Here is a 19,403-nt window from a genome sequence, read left to right on the forward strand (position 1 = left end):
AGCAGGAGGTGTTCGGTGTTCAAAGTTACGAATTCAGCGGTTATTTCGCTTTACACGATTACACACTGCCTTTACAATCTCTATGGTTCTTTCTTTCTGCATCCAAGAAACGTGGCAGTTCTCCTTGCTGGGGTCTTTCTAAGCAAAGTCCTCCAATCGCCGCGAACACACTAATTTTGACCTAAGGAGGACTCCGTCAAATCTCGCGATGTGTGCACCTCTCGGGCAGCTGTCATGGCTGCGCCTGTGTGTGGCCACGGGGTTCTCCTCTAAGGTGAGTGGGAGACGAGTGTAGGCAGAATGATTGGCAGTATCCGACGCTATATTTCGTTTTTCCTTCGGGACTCACGAGTCGCCTTGGCATTAACTTTAGGGAAGTAGGTTAAAGCTGGAGGGTAGTATTACGGAAGGAAGGGGTCCTGACTCTGATTTGGGTTCTGGTGAGGTTGGCGGGTGGCCGGCCACAAGCTAACATCACTTTGATTTTCTGTCTCCCTCTCCTGAGCCGTTCTGGCTATTCAAGTGCCTATTTTTAATAGGCCAAATTTCACTGTTGCTAAATCCTCTTGTTGAAAAGCAACCATCAATGTTAAACCGTTTATTTTCGTGAAGACATTTCCAAAGCAGTGCTATAAAAAAATCCCTCATGCAAAGGAAGCTTTGTGGGATAGTTGCCCATCAGAAATCATTATATATATAAATTATGAAAATAAAGGTTATAGTATATATATATTTATCATTTAGATATAATTTGTATATGTGTACTTATATAAATATTTAAAAGCACAGTTTTACAATTCTTGTAAACTTAAAAACAGTGTATATGTTGTGGAAGTGGATGAAGCCCATACTGTGGAACAGTTTTAACAACTTAGTGTAAATCTCTTAGTGTCTCAAAAGTTTCTCATGCTAGCCACTGTTAAATGCATTTAATTTCTTTAAGTGAAAGTTTTGCTTTAACTTTTATTCCTTGTACTACCTGTTTCCCTACAGGCAAACAACAGCATGTGTTCTCTTTCCCTAATAGAAGTGCTATTTCTTTTATATTGACAATTTGAAAGCCATTTGAAAGTGTTTCTGTGAACAGCAAAATGAATAAGAAAGCAGGCTCCTTTTTATGGAACTTCAAACAATTCAATACTTTAATTCCAACAAGCAGAACCATGAGGCTATATTCTTTGGGATTTTGCAGACCAAAAATTGTTTGTTCCAACTGGAAACTAAGAAGCCTCTTAAATGACTTAGATAATAGAATGCAATCATCTATTAGATATCTCTTTCAGGATGCATTTATTTTTAAATCAAGAGAAGATAGCTGTCAAGCAAAAGGCATAAGCACTGTAAGGGTCCCTACAGTTCATAGACTGCTTTGTCCCAGAAGAATATTCTTTGATGCAAAATATTCTGTTGTCTGTGTTGGTATACCTGATAATGGACTGAAGAAATTAAGCTTTCATCATGAGGCCTCCAGTGAAGGTGTTCTCATCAAGGAAAGAAAAGCAACCCCTTTGAGTTCCCGAAAACTGTCTGAGGAGTGTAATTCCCTGAGTGATGTGTTAGATACATTTTCAAAAGCACCTACATTCCCTAGTAGTAACTATTTCTCAGCAATGTGGACAATTGCCAAAAGGATGTCCGATGATCAGAGGCGCTTTGAAAAACAATTGATGTTTAATCACCCTGCATTTAACCAGTTGTGTGAACATCTGTTGAGAGAAGCCAAGATCATGTACTTTGACCACCTGCTGTTCAGCCTGCATGCCTTGGTGAAGCTTGGCATCCCTCAGAACACCCTGCTGGTACAGACCTTGCTGAGGACCATCCAGGTAAAATCAAAAGGATGCTGAAATGATGTTACCTGTCTTATCAGATCTTGAAAGAATGAAAGCAAAAAGACATGCAGCCTCCTTCAAAGAGGCTATCAACAGAATGAGTTTCCCTTACTGGTATTTATTTCTATATATGTAGATTTATGATATGAGTTAGAGGTCTTAAGATAGCTATGTCATTTCTTCTTTTTACTATGGTTATTGATAAAAGCCTGTCCCATTCCCCTTCTCTAGTAAAGTTGAGAAGTGAACAGGCTAAAAGGAGAGATGCAAATAAATAAATAGATACAAATAAAGATTGGGAAGCGGAAGAAAAAAAAAAAACAGAGCCAACATTTATTGAGTATCTGTGCCTTTTATTTATATTGGAGGTCTTCACAAAGTTCATGGAAAATGAATAATATGAAAAAACTGCGTGGGTTTCAAAATTTCTGCACATATATATGTATTTTAAAGATGTTATTTATTTGAAAGAGAGTTAGAGAGGCAGAGTTACAGAGAAGCAGAGGCAGAGAGAAAGAGAGAGAGACAGAGAGAGAGGTCTTCTATCCTTTGGATTACTCCCCAAATGGCTGCTAAGGCCAAAGCTGGGCCGATCTGATGCCAGGAGTCTCTTCTGGGTCACCCTCGTGGGTCCTGGGGCCCGAGGACTTGGGCCATCTTCTACTGCTTTCCCAGGCCATAGCAGAGAGCTGGGTCGGAAGAGGAGCAGCCAGGACTCTAACCAGCACCTATATGGGATACTGGCACTGCAGTTGGTGGCTTTACCTTCTATGCTACAACACTAGCTCCAGATCTATATATTTTAATTTCTTTTTTTCCATGAGGTTTTTGAAGTCCTCTTGTGTAATCTTATTTAGTCCCCCGCAAAGTCAATGTTACCTCAGTTTTGCAGATGAGGAAAAAGACTCGATGGTGTTAAGTAACTTGGCAAAGGTCACAAAGCTAGTAGGTTGACTTTTTCATGCAAGAAACATATGAGGGGACTTTAGAACACTTGTGGAAAAACGAAATTAAAAGATGTGAATTTTCCATGAGCGTTTTGAAACCCCTTCAGTGTATTAAGTGTCAGCCTAGTATTAGTTACTGAGCTTATCAATATGGATAGAAAGATACACAAGACATGATTTCCAAATTTAGTAAGTTTATAACCTAGAGAAGACAGATACTATACAGGAAATTACAGAAACAATAACCAACATTAAATGAATTATACTCTGTTGTGGACACTGTGCTGAATTCAAGGGAATCCAATTGTGAAGAAAAGACTGGCCTTATAGAGCTTTGGGTGCAATGAAAGAAAAATACAGGGTGTTAGGAGATTGTGTAATAGAGGCTTCCAACTTAGTTCTGCTTTCGTGGTGGGAAGAAGATACTTTGGTGTAAGACATGGGCATCTTAACTGGTATCTTAATGTCTAGGCCAATGCCAGCCATTGTATGTAGTTATTTAAAGGTGGTTATAGTAAATCAACTTGCTGGTCAATGATGCTTCTTCTAGACTTTGGGCAGGTATATACAGCAGCATAAAATCTGCATTGGTGATGTCTGAGCAGTGGTGATTTGGAGTCAGAATGTTTATACATGCATGATTGTATCTCACTGACCTGTTGGGTTGTGGAAAAGACATTTTAGCTAGAGGTGAAGAGACATTGTGCCATCAATGAATCTACCCTTCAAACACACAGCCAAGTGGTCTTTTCATCACAACAGGTATTGATGAAATGCTGTGCCTTCTTTTCCTTTTTTTTTTTTTAATATTTATTTATTTGAAAGGCAGAGTTACAGAGAGGCAGAGGCAGAGAGAGAGAGAAAGAGAGGTCTTCCATCCACTGGTTCACTCTCCAAATGACCACAATGGCTGGAGCTGCGCCAATCTGAAGCCAGGGCCAGGAGCTTCTTCTGGGTCTCCCATGTGGGTGCAGGAGCCCTAGGACTTGGGCCATCTTCTGCTTTCCCAGGCCATACCAGAGAGCTGGGTCAGAAGTGGAGCAGCCAGGACTCTACCAGCACCCATATGGGATGCTGGCACTGCAGGTGGAGGCCCCGAAATGTTGTACATTGTTAAGGAAATCCTCCCATGGGAATGAAACTTTTTTTCCTTCTAGCTTGATGTATTTCTTATTATCTGGTTCTTACTTGAGACCTTGTGACCAGTTAGATATATAGTGTTCGCAAAAGAGCTTACTTCTTTCAGCCCGAGTTTCCTCAGATGTGATCATAATTACTCGTGTGAAGTGTATAGATGAGTTTTGATTAGATTGCAGAGTATTAGTGTATTAGTTAAAAGTTCATTTCCATAACAGGGTACCTGAATCAGGTCAACTTCATAAAGAAAAGAGGTTTATTTTGGCTTGTAGTTCTGGAGGTGCAAGGTCTAGGGACTTCATCTGGCATTGCATGGCAAGAGTTGCTGTCTGTCTGTGTGGTCTCTTAGAAAATCTCCAGTACTGAATCACGGGAGTGCTACTTCAGTGACCTAATCTAAGTCTCTAAACATCATCATTGGATTAGGTTTCCACCCTCTTAGTACCATTAACATAACATTTTGGGAACTAAACTCCTGAATTTGGGATGGAGGCAAATATTCATGCTTTTGCAACTAGATAGCTGTGCTGTTATTAGGCATTTTCCCAGTTATATATGCTGCCTGCTAAATTAGTGCTCTACAGGGACCTTTAAGTTGTGTCTGTGGAGCCTAGGATCCCCTTGAGGTCCAGATTATGGTGGTAAAATATGGCAGAAGATATAATCAGAAGATTCACAACTGAAGTTGGCTTGATACCCTGGAAAGAGTATAGAGAAATTGTAAAGGTCTAAGGGTCCTTCTGGATTGAAAAATTGCCTTTTATATCTCAATAGCTCTTGTATACATTTGAACTCATTTCCATGTGAGCTTGAGTCCTAAGAAGAGGTAAAAGTAATGTTTGAGAAAAGTTATTTTAGAAGCAGAGAGGTATAATGAAATGGATTTTTGATGATAATGGTGAAAAAAAAATTTTTTTTTTTTTTTTGACAGGCAGAGTGGACAGTGAGAGAGAGAGACAGAGAGAAAGGTCTTCCTTTGCCATTGGTTCACCCTCCAATGGCCACTGCGGTCAGTGCGCTGTGGCCGGCGCACCGTGCTGATCCGATGGCAGGAGCCAGGTGCTTCTCCTGGTCTCCCATGGGGTGCAGGGCCCAAGCACTTGGGTCATCCTCCACTGCGCTCCTGGGCCGTAGCAGAGAGCTGGCCTGAAAGAGGGGCAACCGGGACAGAATCTGGCGCCCCAACTGGGACTAAAACCCGGTGTGCCAGCGCCACAGGCGGAGGATTAGCCTAGTGAGCCACAGCGCTGGCCGATAATGGTGAAATTTAAAAAGTGTTGATGCAAAGAGATGTGTAACAGCTATTGATATATGATGTCTTATTTCTCAATGACACTGTTTATTGTGGACTGACTATGCAGTATTGATCTGATACTGAATCCTTTAACTGATAGCATTGGTTCAGTAGTCTTGCCTGGGTGAAATAGTCTACTATGGGCTAATTACCTCTAGTGTTTTTGTAATTGCATTTTAACAGGAACGTCTAAATGAGTGTGATGAGAGATGTCTTTCGATTTTGTCAACTGTTTTAGAGGCACTGGAACCATGCAAAAATGAACATGCTCTTCGATCAGGATTGCGGTAGGAACTTTTATGCTTTCTTTACATGCTTTTCTCTGCTCCTTTTCCATCTTGAATGAAAATTTAAGATGAAAAACTGAATTACTGTTTTTGGGATGAGGGGAAGCATATTGCTAGTTATAATTTCTAATACCTTATTAAATGTGAAATCCCAACTCTGGATGAGATAAAACTGAAAATGATACCAGGGTACTTCAAAATCTTTGTGAAAAATGGAATTCAAAGATAATTTTATTTTTGGGCAAAATTAAAATGTCAAAAGTCCTCAAAACATTCATGGAAAATGTGTATTACAAAAAAATGCCTGTCAGATAAATAAAATAAATCTTTAAAAAGACTATGGATTTCAAAATGTCTTAGCATTCTCCACTAAAACAGGTGTGGATAACATTGAAATCCAAATATCTTAAAACATAGTACTGATGTGGGGTGGAAGAGAATTGGCATTGGATTCAGTTCAAAATAGTTATTTGGGCACTGTATAGGGGATTACACAACAATGGCCCAGTTGGTAAAGGAATTTGTAAAACTGATGCAGCCAATCTAATGTCATAGGTTAGTGAGAATAATACTTAATTTACTTTTTTGTTGACTGTGAATCAGATATCTTACCATAATCTCCTGTTATGATTTGTTCATTAATAAAGATAGCACAATAATGTAGAGGAAATAGTTATTTACTGGTTCTAGGTCTTTCAGTAACTGTTTATACTCTCTTCAGCAAGTACATCATGTCTATGGCCTTCATTTTTTCTTGCACGTAAGGAGTGGGAGTTGGGCCAAAGGAAATTTCCAGGTTTCCCCTCTGGTTGGAAGATTTTAGGATTACAATATGTGTTGTGTCTGATGACAGGATACTAGTTGATCAACATGTTTGGAAGATAAAAAGCATCTTTACGTTACAAACTGTGATGAAATTCATTGGACAGGATACACCAATTGCTCTGAAAAGGAAACTGGAGGTAAATTCCTCAATTTTCTTTAGTTGGTGAAATTTGGAAAGAAAAAAATTTCTGGTGTCCTGCCATCACTTTCTGAAATCAGCTTTTTAGGATGACATTGTTGTGCCTTTGTGTTTAGCTTTGCTAAGCTGGATTAATAGAAGTAGAATTATATTTACCTGTATATATTTGTGCAAATATATATATGTATATGTGTGTATGTGTGTGTGTGTGTATATATATATATATATACCTATTTGAATCATTGTTCTCATACTTCATCCTTTTTAAAGATAAACATTTAATTTTCATGCCATAAATGTTACATTGAAACTTGTTTTTCTTTAGATGAAAGCCTTGAAGGAATTAGACAGATTTTCTTTGTTGAATAGCCAGCATATGTTTGAGGTGCTAGCTGCCATGAATCACCGGTCTGTTGTTCTCTTGAATGAATGCAGTGAGAAGGTCATAGGTAAGGGGAATTTTTCTTTCAGGATTTATAGCACCTGACCTACTGTTTTGGATTATATTTGTTTTGTTTGTTTAAAAGACTTGATTTTATATAAAGAAAATCCGAAGATATATCTAAATTTTATTTTTACCTGTAGATTTTTTGTTTGTTTATCAAAGTATAGTGCTATGTTTTTCTAATGAAACAGAAGTATTGAGGATCTTGATTCTTACCTTCAAAATCATCTGGTAACTTTTGTCTGTTTATTTGACTCATTCTTAAAGATAATATCCATGGTTGTCCTTTTAAAATATTGAACAACATATTGCGATCCTGCAAAGACCTCCGATATCATAATTTAAAACTCTTTGAGGGAATAGCAGATTATGTACTTACAACTTTTGACATCTGGACGTTGAAACAAGTGAGTATGCTCACAATTTAGAATAGGCCTCAGAAACTTTCAAGAAGCCTATTTGTTCACTTAGTATTTTTTTCTAAAAAATTACTATTACCATACTATAACTATTCATTTTTCTCCAATTCTCTTTTTTTCAAGGTACTTTTTCTCCTCATTTTATTTGAAAACCTTGGCTTTCGGCCTATTGGTTTAATGAACTTGTTGATGAAGAAAGTAGTAGAGGAACCTGAATCCTTAAACATGAAAAGCATTGTCTCTATTCTTCACGTGTATTCTTCTCTCAATCACAGCTGCCAATCTCAGGACAAAGAGTATGTACTTATGGTTTTTGTTTGTTTGTTTTTTACCTTTTTAGGGTCACATAACATATTATTAAAAGATTATAAATTATACACTTAATCAGCTGTTACAAGTGAACACATCCATAGCCATTGTCCATGTCAAGATGTAAAACATTGTTTGTTACTCCTGTTTGTGTCTTTGTTCCTTATATTTGTTCATTTAGTGTAAGACTTCATTTCAAACTCACCCAGCTTATCCCTTTAGATCTCAAGTTCATGATTCAGTTTCTGCTTAACTTTATTGGAAAGTTGAGAAATATATCTTTAATAATTGTTATCAATTGTCAGTTTTTATCACAGCAAGAACATTTAAAATGAAGTCTACCTGCTTAGATTTTTGTTATGTAATATAGTGTTAACTGTAGACACACTGTAGACACAGTGTTGTACAGTGGATCTCTGGAACTTAGTCATCTTGCATATCTGTAACTTTATATTGTTCCCACTCTCCCTAGTAACCATCATCCTATTTTTTTTCTCTGAGTTTGACTTCCTAAGGCTTTTCATGTGAATGAGATCATACAGTATTTTTGCTTTGGAGACTTGCTTATTTCACTTAGCATAATGTCCTCCTAGTTCATCCATGTTGTAGCATATAGCAGGATTTCTGTCTTTGTTAAGTCTGAATAATATTCCCTGTATTTACAGAGGATAGTTTTTTGAACTAGTCATCTGTTGATGGACAGTCAAGTTGGTTCTCTACCTTACCCATTGTGAATAATGTTGGAGTGATTGTGGGAATGCAGATCTCCTTTTGAGATAGTTTGGATGTTTGGGGCACCCACACTCCATCTGGCTCCACCCCTACTCCATCTGGGTGAGACAGAAAGCAGCTCTCTGGTCAGTGCACTAAAAGGCTGGATGTTAGGTGCATGCTGTACTCTCCCTGATGAGGAAAACATCACAGGTACAGGTGATCTCTTGGTGCTGAGCTGGATAAGCTTGAGAGAGAGGTTGACATGAGTTAAGTGAAAGTGCTCTTCTTACCTTTTCAGTGCAACTGCTCTTAGTTTTATGCTCATCCAGAGTAATGCAACCTTCTAGCTGGATTCTGTACTCCTTACAGAGGCTTTTGGTCTGCTTATCACTGTAGAGTCAGTGTTTCTGTGGGGCAGCAGGAGCTGGGTCTTCCTGTTCTACCATCTTGCTGATGTTGCTCCTCTATAGTTCAGTTTTGACCCTAACTATTCATTTGGTCCCGAGCTACTGCTTTCTGTTTTTTTCATTTTACCACAACCATGAAGTCTACTGTTAAATGCAGCAATACCTCAAATATGTCAGGTTCTTTCATACTTTTCCTTTCCACCCAGAACATGTTTTCTTCTTCTCTGGATTAGTTAGGGTTCATTAAAAACCAGAAACACATTTACAATGTCTTTGGTTAGCACAGCTTTTAAAAGCACAGGCTCTGGAGACAGCTTGCTTAGCTTGACTCTCAACCCTGCCACTCATGAGCTGCTTGGCTTTTGGCAAGTTTCTTATCTGTGCCTCAGAGTATTCATCTGTGAAAATGGGATGAATTGTTTGTAATGACGTTGGATTGTACTCAAACTCCAAAGCAACCCCACAGATTCCATGGGATTAAGAGAATAAGCACTGGGTGTTTAGGGAGTTTTCCAGCTGACTCTAGGCAGCTCAAGAGATAACTTGGTGCAGTAAAATTGTTAAGTTGGAAATGGGGGGAGAAGGAGCTAACGAAGTAACAAAGTTTGGGAAAGCCAGTAACTAGGAGTAGCAGCATTAGTACCGGAGGAATTCATGGATAGTGCCCGTCTGTCTGTGTGCTTTCTTCTAGCCCCATGATTCCCAGGCAGAGGTCATTTTGCCTTCCAAAGAATATGTAGTGATGTTGACATGTTTTTAATTATCCCAATTAGAGGGAGTGTGTGTGCTACTGCCCTCTACTGGAGTGAAGACCAAAGATGCTAGCTACATCTTACTATGCCAAGACAGCCCCTGATGACCAAGAATTATCCAGTTGCAAATGTCAGCAGTGTTGAAACCAAGAAACCCTGATCTAGCCCTTGGCCCTGAATGCCCATACATGTGGAGTCACCTGAATTTGGCACTTTGAGGATCATAAAAAAAAGAAAGAAAGAAAGAAACACAACGACAAAAACTAAAAAGAAAATGTATGTCCTCTGGCCTTCCTAGACCAGTTAAGAAGACAAATCTCCAAATGAAGGCAGTAAGGAATCAGATGAGTGCTTTATGAAGCATGAGAAATGAAAAAGGAGGGTAGCATTGTAGTCTGGAGTAGCTGGTGTTTCAGAGCAGGAGAACTGAAAGCATTTGCGAAGGGAGTTGACTAGAAGAGATAGATTAGATAGGAGAGTAGTGGAGAATTTGGCTTGACACATTGTATGTATTCAGGCTGTACATTAATCATTATATTTATGGAACAGCCCGTGGGGGGGTATTAAATCCTTAGTGTCTTCCTGAGTTTGCAACCCAAGAAAGAAAACATTTCACATTTAAACTTTGTCATTTTGAGCCTTTGATATTTTATCTTGATCTATATTTTACACCCTATGGACAATCCTAGACTTGTATCTCTGGCCACTAATGTACTGAACCCCAGACCCAAGTCCCTGTGTGGCATGCTGTCACTGTGCATCTCAGAATTGTTTAAAGTACAGTAATTCTGTCTGGACATGAGCCTGCTATTCTTGTTTTTTTTTTTTTTGAAAGACAGACTGGCATTGTGGTGTAGCAGGTAACACACCCCATATGGGAACCAGTTCATGTCCTGGCTGCTCCATGTCTCATTGAAATCCTTGCCAATGACCTGAGAAAAGCAGCAGAAGATGGCCCAGTTGTTGGGGCCCCTGCCACCCATGTGGGAGACCCAAATGAAGCTCCTGGCTCCTGGCTTTGACCTGGCCAAGTGCTGACCATTGCAGCCATTTGTTAAATTAATCAGTGGGTGGAATAGCGCGCTCTCTCTCTCTCTCTCTCTCTCTCACACACTGTAACTCTGACTTTCAACTAAATAAACAAGTTTTTTAAAAAATAAGAACAACAGAGAAGGAGAGACGGAGAGAAAGAGATCTTCTATCCATTGGTTTACTGTAAATGACTGCCATGGCTGAGTCTGGGCCAGATTGAAGCCAGAAGCCTGAAACTCTATCCAGATCTCCCATGTGGGTGGCAGGGACCCAGGTACTTGGGTCATCTTCCACTGCCTTTCCAGAAGCATTAGCAGGGAGCTCGATCAGCAGTGGAGCAGCTGAACCTTGAACCAGTGCTCCAATATGGCATGCCAGCGTCTCAGCCAGTGACTTCACCTACTACACACAACATCAGCCTAGAGCCCACTAGTCTTGATGCATCGTTTTCCACTCCCCAGGCCCTCCTTCTTTTTCATCTGGGTGTGTTTGTCCATTTAGTTAGCAAACGTCTAGCAGGCACCTGGGGACTTGGGACACAGATGAATAAGACACAGTCTTTTTTTGCCAGAGGATTCTGTCTAAAGGACAGGTTGACACATAAGTTGGTAATTAAACACAGCATGAAAATTAGGGTGATCAGGTTTCATTTGGAATGTGTGGAACGAGAGGAGGGTTGCAGATGTCAGCCTGGCAAAGAAGAAGGTCAGTGGGTATAGTCGGTGCTTCCTGGAGAAGGGGTTACCCAAGCTGACCCAAGCGATAGATAGATGGGAGTTCACAGGAGAAGAGAAGCAGGAAAGGACATTTTGAGCGGAAGGCACTCTATGTGCTGGGTTTAGAAGAAAGAAACAGCAGGGAACAGCATGCAGTGTGGGGCACAGTGTGAGGATTGGGGTGAGAGAAGACCACAGTGGTAGCCACCCAGCTCCAGACTTCATCCTGCTCATTTGCAGCCTCACCCTGACCTGCTGCATACTCCAAACGCGATTACTTACCATTTTAGTAAGCGTTGCCTCCCTGTCATCTCTAGGACCTGGTATATTCCTCTCAGGCAGTTCTCCTAGCCTATCAGGCTCCCCTCCCTCTAACCCAACTGCTGAGGGCCTCCCAGTTGACTTCAAACGTTTCCCTTTTAGTCTCAAAGATAATAAGGTGCTTTCTCTTAACATAAAGTATTTTGAATGTTTTCATCATAAGCAAATCATAAATGTCTGAGGAGATAGCTGTTTACCCAGTTTGGAAATTACATGTGTATCCATGTATCAAAACATTGCATGATACCCCATAAGTATGTGCAGTTTTTATGTGTCAGTTAAAAATTAAAAGAAAGCTTTCAAAAAGAATACAGACTTCTAGGTATATTTGCCCCTGCTGTGAGACTCACAGCCCTGTGCCTGCATCCCATTAGTAATTCACTGTCCAGCAAATAGCATGTATGTTCAGGGCTCTACTGTGGTTTCTTCTGTTGATCTATATTTTCCACCCTATGGACAATCCTACACTTGTATCTGTCACCAATAGTGTGTTGAACTGCAGATCTGCTTTCCTAGGTTGGATGTGGTTATCGTGCATCTCAGGATAGAAGTGTCCAAGTTCAGTAATTCTGGACACGAACCAATTATTCTTGATGCACCCTTTCCTACTACTCAGTTCCTCCACCTTTCCCGTCTTTTACTACCTATACAAATTTCCCTTCTCCCTAAAGCAACTTTGTGTACTTTCCTCTTTGCTGTCATGGTACTCTGCATATACAAGGTTACTTCAAAAAGTTGTGGGAAATGTGATTAAATGATAAGTATATTTTGTGCAAAAGATTTTTTTTTTAACTGTGAATATGTACTCTTGATTTTCTATGAAAAATGCAAATTACAAAAAAATTATGGGGCTAGTGCTGTGGCATAGCGAGTAAAGCTACCACCTGCAGTGCCGACATCCCATATGGGCACCGTTTTCAAGTTCCGGCTGCTCTACTTCCGATCTAGCTCTCTGCTATGATCTGGGAAAGCAGTAGAAGATGGCCCAAGACCTTGGGCCCCTGCACCCATGTGGGAGACCCAAAAGAAGGTCCTGGCTCCTGGATTCAGATCGGCACAGCTCCAGCTGTTGCGGCCAATTGGGGAGTGAACCAGTGGATGGAAATCCTCTCTCTCTCTTTCTCTCTATCTCTCTCTGCCTCTCCTTCTCTCTCTGTGTAACTCTTTCAAATATATAAATAAATCTTTAAAAAAATTGTGTATGAATTAAAAAATTGGTGGGCCAAAATAAGCTTATCTTTTAATTTCATTTCTCCATGAAATTTGAAAAAGAATTTATTTATTTATTTGAAAGGCAGAGAGACACTGGGTCACTTTTCAAATGGATGTGATAGCTGGGACTGGGTAAGGTTAAGCCAGAAGCCAAGAGCCCAATCCAGGTCTCCCATGTTAGTGGCAGGGACCCAAGTACTTGAGCCATCACTTGCCTCCCAGGGTGTGCATCAGTGGGAAGCTGGAATCAGGAGCAGACTGGGACTCAAACCCAGGCACTGTCATATGAGGTGTAGGCTTCCCCAGTAGCTTCTTAGCTACAGCACCAAATGCCCATTCACCTTGAATTTTTTTTTTAAGTATCTTCATAATTCTTGCCTTACTGACCTAGGTTCTAAGGATATCTGTGCCATCTATTACCAGTGCACTCTGGGCAAGTGACCTCACCTAATTTTGCTCTTTTCTGTCTTTATCTGTGCTTAACTGCATAGTCATACTGTGTAACATTGGCTCTGAGTGATTTGCTTTACAGTATTTTTAACCCAAAGTATTGATAACTTGAGAATTTTAATTGGTTATAAAACTGTAGTGGTAGATTAGGCTGTTTAGAAAATCTAGCATAATGGTTAAAGGCTTTGGAGCCTGATAATTTGGGTTCCAGTACTATCTCTGCTACTTTTTGGCTGTGTGTTCTTGGCCAAGTCAGTCAACTTGTCTGAGCCTGTATACTCATCTTTATTACGAAGAAAATAATTATATGCCATCGAGTTTTAATGAGAATTAAAGCCTATAAGATATTTGTACTTTGTAGGACATAGAGCATTAGGCACTATTCATTGAGTCTATACACTTGTGGATAGCACCCTGAGCAATGTGTGGATACTTATTTGCAAGCCTGATTTTTTTTTTAACTTCTTTTAATAAGCTTTCCTTCTGTTTATATTTGCAAACTGACTGATATTTGCTCCCTGGAAGGTTCCTGGATGTTATGGCTGCTGCTCTGACTGGTTGTCTTCACCAAATCTCTTCTGAAAACCTACTGAACGCTGTGTACTCATTTTGCATGATGAATTATTTCCCTCTGGCTCCTATTAATCAGCTTCTCCAAGACGACATCATCAGTGAGCTACTGGCATCAGGTAGGATGTGAGTGCACAGTTGTGACTGAAATGCCCACGCCACCAGCTACCTGTGATTCTAAATGGCATTGTCGCTGGAACAGTGTTAGTTGAAATGTGCAGAATGGGTGCTACTGAGACAAGTGATGATATGGTGAAGTCAGAGTCAGTGCTTCAAACCTACAAGCCTAAGGGCCCTCTTTTAATGACAGCTCCTACATATGAAGAGAAGTATAAGGAAGGAATCATCATTCTTTCTTTTTAAAGAAGTTTTATTTATTTGAGAGGTAGAGAGACAGAGAAAGGGAGGGGGAGAGAGAGTAAGCTCCCTTAAGCTGCTTCAGCTGGGGCTGGGTCATGCTGAAACTGGGATCAAGGAACTAATCCCATTTCCCACATGGGTAGCACGGATGTAACTATCTGAGCCTTTACCTACTGCCTCCCGGGATGCATATTATCAGAAGCTGGAATTGGGATAAGAGCCAGGACTCGAACCCAGGTGCCCAGGTACTCTGAAGGGGTGCAGAAATTCCAGGTGGCAGCTTAACCCCTGTGCCAAATGCTCAGTCCTAATATTTATTTATTTATTTATTTAAGATTCATTTATTTGAAAGTCAGTTAGAGAGAAAGGTCTTCCATCTGTTGGTTCACTCTTCAGATGGCCACAACAGCTAGGGCTAGATCAGTACGAACCCAGGAGCCAGGAGCTTCTTCCAGGTCTCCCACATGAGTGTGGGAGCCTAAATATTTGGCCATCTTCCGCTGCTTTCCTAGGCTGTTAGTAGGGAGCTGGGTAAGAAGCGGAGCAGTCAGGAATTGAACCACTGCCTACATGGGATACCTGCATCACAAGTGGCGGCCTTACCTGCTGCACCACAGTGCTAGCCCCCTCCGTGTTACTATTTTTTTACCCTGTAAGTACTTCCAGAAAGTCTAAATATTCAAGTTATTCCTTGATCAGATTAAGCTGTATTGTGTTATGAGTAGGGGCACCTTGCATGTCCTGATGTTCACATTAGACATAAGCCAACTCACGTAAACCTTTGCAGAAGAGTTATATGAAGAGCTTTGTGAAGAGCTATGAACACCTGGCCACATGTGGCCTGTCATGAAGACACAGCCTATTAGATCAAGTAAAGAAATAGTTACCAAAGTAGTGAATTTATGTACTCGTGGAACCAAATTAATCGTTGGCTTTTAAACAAGGAAAAGCAATATCCTTGTAGATGTACAAAATTGAGAATAGAACATTTAAAATTCTTTTTAAAGCAGTGTCATGAAATCTCTAGATTGAGTTGTGAAAAACCAATACCCTGTGCTCATTTTTCAAGCAGTGTAATGCTGGAGAAACAGCTTTGAGCTCAGGAGACTTGGATTCTAGTCCTGATTTAGCTTTTACCTGTTCATGAGGCTTTTTACCACTCGTGGGCATGTCTTCATCTATAGAATGAAGTTTTGATTAAATCACCCCTGGAGATATTTTAGTCCCTAACACATTGTCAAATGCATCTCATTGATCCAGCCACTGTGGAAACAGGAAGACATAGAGAAATTCCTCATGGTAGGGGAGATGATTAGAAATATAAGTACATTAATACAACTTTTAAACCATGACATTCTTTTTTTTTTTAACAGTGTGATTTCTGTTTTTATTTCTTTTATTTTTTAGGTGACAGGGAGAAGAATGTTCACAAACTTCGTATTCTGGATACTTGTCTGAAACTTGATGATACTGCTTATCACAAGACCTTAGACTTAGCCCTGCCACAGCCACCTGCGGTAGCATCATGTCCAAATACAAAGGTGGCAGAGGTGTTAAGTAGACTCCTGGGAGGTGAAGGATACTTCTCAAAAAATGTGCAGTTGCCACATAATTATCATATCGGTATGACTTCATGTGACTTGCCTTTGTTTTATTTATTTTCTTGACAAAGTGTATAACATTGCCTCTGGAGCTGTACTATCTAGGTTTGAGTCTTGCTCAAAAACTTAGTAGTACTATAAGTTTAGACTGCCACTAGCCTCAGTTTCCTTGCCTGTGAAACAACAATAATAATAGTGCCAACCCTATATGATTCTTGGGACCAGTAAATGAAATTATACATGTAAAATCCTAAACAAGTGTCTGGCACATGGCAAACTCTCAGTATATTTTAGCTACTGCCATTAGCTACTGTGGTAGGAGTGATAGACATTTTGAAGCAGAATATCACTTTGAGCAATGTTTGGAAAATTAATATCAATTCTTTTCTTTCAGATTTTGAAATCAGAATGGATACTAAGAGGAGTCAAGTGCTTCCATTTTCTGATGCAGATATAACTTGTGCTACAAATATTCAAAGGTTGCTGGTTTATACTTACTTGCTGAGTTGTCTGAACTTAAATCTTAATTCTGAAAGACTTCATATTAAATAGGAATAATAATACTAAAACCTTATGTTTGTATAGAGTTTGCAATACCCTGTGAGGTTTCTCATTCATGAATCGACTCCCTAGGTGGAAATGTGGACATTATGGTTGAATACAATAGACTGGAATTGGACCATTTCCTGAAATAGACATTTTTTCCAAAATTGAGTTTTGAAGTTAAACAGTTGAGTAAAACAATAGAACATAGTTGAAACTATCAGTGTGGTGTAAATTTTGACATGATAATATACTGGTGATCATAAAGGATTGAAACTTTTACAGAAATCAAATACCCAATACCAGAAATCAAATACCTCACTTTATACAGAACCTTCCCAAAGATAGAGGAAGCACAGCTTCTTAATTACAGGGTTTTGTGTATGGATCAGAGCACACTGAAGCTAGTTGTAGGTCATCTCCTTGATTCAGGCATTACAAAGATAGAGTGCATTTGGGGAAATGGTGATGCTGCTTCCTTCAAGAATGCCTGTCTCTTCAGTAGACATGTAGCATGAGGTCATCTCTGTACACCCTCTGTGGCACAAGAAGATGAGTCACACGTGGGTCCTGACCCTAGTGAACTCATATCCCTTGTTGCTCCATTGGACATGGCCATAAATACAAGAAAGAGAGAGAGGAAGAGGAAAATGGAGATTTTGAGAGAATCTGTAGGGATTCAAACTGTTCCTTCTCCATTCATATTCAGTTGTATGACTTTTACTCCATTCTGAATTCATCTAGGCTTATTAAATCCAAGTTCTGTTCTTGACCATCTTTTTCTGCTACCTTCCATACCTGTGTATCCCTCTCTTCTCAAGGAAGGCTTACTCTGTAGCCCCATTCAAAGTCATTTTTCTTTCTCAAGTACTCCACTGTTCTGGCTAATACAATAACAGCAGTTCTTAGCATATAGTTCTGAGAAGTGAGGAATCGAGTATTATTTTAAAGAATATGAAATTTATAACAGCCAGAGCATTGGAGAAGAGAGTAAGGATGTAAGTATCTTTTTTTAATTTTTTCCTCCCAATGAACTTAATCTTTCCAAAATGTCAGACATAATAGAATAAGAAAAAAATAAATTATATTTCCCATACATTTATAGATTACTTTTCTCTTAGAGTTTTCTTCTTTGTACCTGGCCTCCCAGTTCTGGTTTTAACATGCAGGCAATATACAAGAAAAACATGTGCTATTTAGTATTATCTACATGGAAACATCAACTAATATAAATTTAAATCATATTCAAGGATCAGCACTACACAGAAACCTTTCATGCTTTCTTTCATAGCTGAAAATTTTCCACATCCACAAAATGGAACCATATTAAAGATGGGTGAGAGATAACTCAATATGTAAAGCATTGTCGTAAGCGTTTGATTCATGAAGTTTCCTTGAATACTAAAGTATCTGCAGAGTTCACATGACAGAGAAGTGAGGCACTGAGCAGTAGGAAATAGTAACAGCTGTGATTAGTGGAAAACTCAAGTTTGAAATCTCCAGAGAGCAGGAATGCAGCAAGATTGTAAATGTCAGTTTCAATAACTGTTGTTTGTTTTTGTTTTCAGAGTAGCTGTGCTATGTGTTCCTAGATCTTCTTACTGTTTGTATTCAAGCCACCCCAGAGGGATCCTTGCTATGAAAATGCGGCATTTAAATCTAATGGGTTTTCATGTGATCTTGGTAAGAAAAAATGCAGATGAAATATTCTTTAGTTACTGACGTACATTCTTAGTTCCCAGGAATGTTGTGGTTGCAGTTGGTTAGTAGGACTTTAAAAGAATTATCAGCATAAGAGTTTTAGTTTTCATTTTCTTTGAAAAAGAACATTTCTAGTACATGAGTTGTTCCTACTCAGCTGATTACTGTCATTTACTAGTGGTTTTATAAATGTTATTTTGGTCAACTATAATCTTTTTTTGTTAAGAGGAAAAAATGTAGATAATATCTTTTCTTATTTAATTTGACACATGAAACCAAAATTAATTTCCAGGTTATCTTGAACAGGGAAGAAGAGGTGGTAAAGTATCGGCACATGGCCAGTCTTAGGTTGTTGAGGATGTCATCAGGAAACTGGCTGGTTGTAAGAGGCTGGCTGTTCCTGTTGCCTCCTAGTGTGCATTTTGATTCTGAGCACCACAGCTTTTCATGAATAGCCTCTTCAGATGTCTCTGTCGTAGCAAGAACGTTTCAAATAGATGTACACTTATGTGAGTGTTGGGATCTACCTAAACACCACTCGGTTGGTTCTCCACATGATGTGAACTGTAAGCTCTCTGGTCTCCTGTTGTGGTACTTTAGGATCCAGAAATGGGTTATGTGTGGACTACTGAGGGTAAGATAGCCCCTCTTCTCTTAAAGACTGCTATTTAAGACTTCTTTTTTCATGACAGTCATTATATGTATTCTAAGGAAAATTTTTCTAATCAAGTCATCTTTATGCCATTAAAAGGATCTTTAAAATTTGTGTGACTTTCACTTCAGAGTTTCCTTCAACCCAAGCACATAGTTTATTAGGTCTTTAAAATATATGAGTTGTGTGTTAAAAGGTAACATTTATTTTTAATTGACTTGATGATACTTGAATATGCTTGGGTCTCTAAACTAGCTTTTACTTTATGTTGCCTTCTGACAAACTGTTTTCTTCTCTCTTTGTTAAGGTCAATAACTGGGAAATGGACAATCTGGAGATGGAGAATGCAGTAGCATTTTTGAAAACTAACATCTATTCAGTTGAAGCCCTTCCTACTGTTAATGCAAATTGTCAAAGCACATAGTAAAGGAAAAGTCAGCCTTTCACCTTAGGACACACAGATTTGTAAAAATGACTTTAATAAAGACTATAATTCAGTTTTCAATGGAATTAACTTGGCTATTCACCATAACAAAAAATGTTACTTCAGTTCACTGTTAAAGTTGATTTTAAAATTGGAAGAAATCTTACTACTGGCATTTTAGAATATGCTGAACAAATTTCAGAGGGATTGGTTTTCCAACCACACCTATTCCAAATAGTGCTGAGATATTTGAAAAATTCATGAGCTGTAGGTTTCAATGTTTCTCCTCAGCTTCGATGTATTAAAACCCAGTT

At 39.2% G+C, this 19,403-nt stretch overlaps 1 protein-coding gene across 1 annotated transcript; it reads left to right on the forward strand.

Annotated features, from left to right (window-relative positions):
- Positions 1-177: 177 nt before the first annotated feature.
- Positions 178-19,162, forward strand: FASTKD2 (FAST kinase domains 2). Its single transcript, XM_062190300.1, has 12 exons — positions 178-274; positions 994-1,826; positions 5,394-5,497; positions 6,351-6,459; positions 6,787-6,910; positions 7,174-7,313; positions 7,449-7,621; positions 13,764-13,927; positions 15,576-15,791; positions 16,164-16,248; positions 17,881-17,995; positions 18,973-19,162. The coding sequence occupies exons 2-12, from the start codon at positions 1,092-1,094 to the stop codon at positions 19,087-19,089; spliced, it is 2,082 nt and encodes a 693-aa protein (XP_062046284.1). The 5' UTR covers positions 178-274; positions 994-1,091; the 3' UTR covers positions 19,090-19,162.
- The last annotated feature ends 241 nt before the right edge of the window (positions 19,163-19,403 follow it).

The sequence above is a fragment of the Lepus europaeus genome, chromosome 1 (genome assembly GCF_033115175.1).
Source record: "Lepus europaeus isolate LE1 chromosome 1, mLepTim1.pri, whole genome shotgun sequence".
Lineage (NCBI taxonomy): Eukaryota > Metazoa > Chordata > Mammalia > Lagomorpha > Leporidae > Lepus > Lepus europaeus.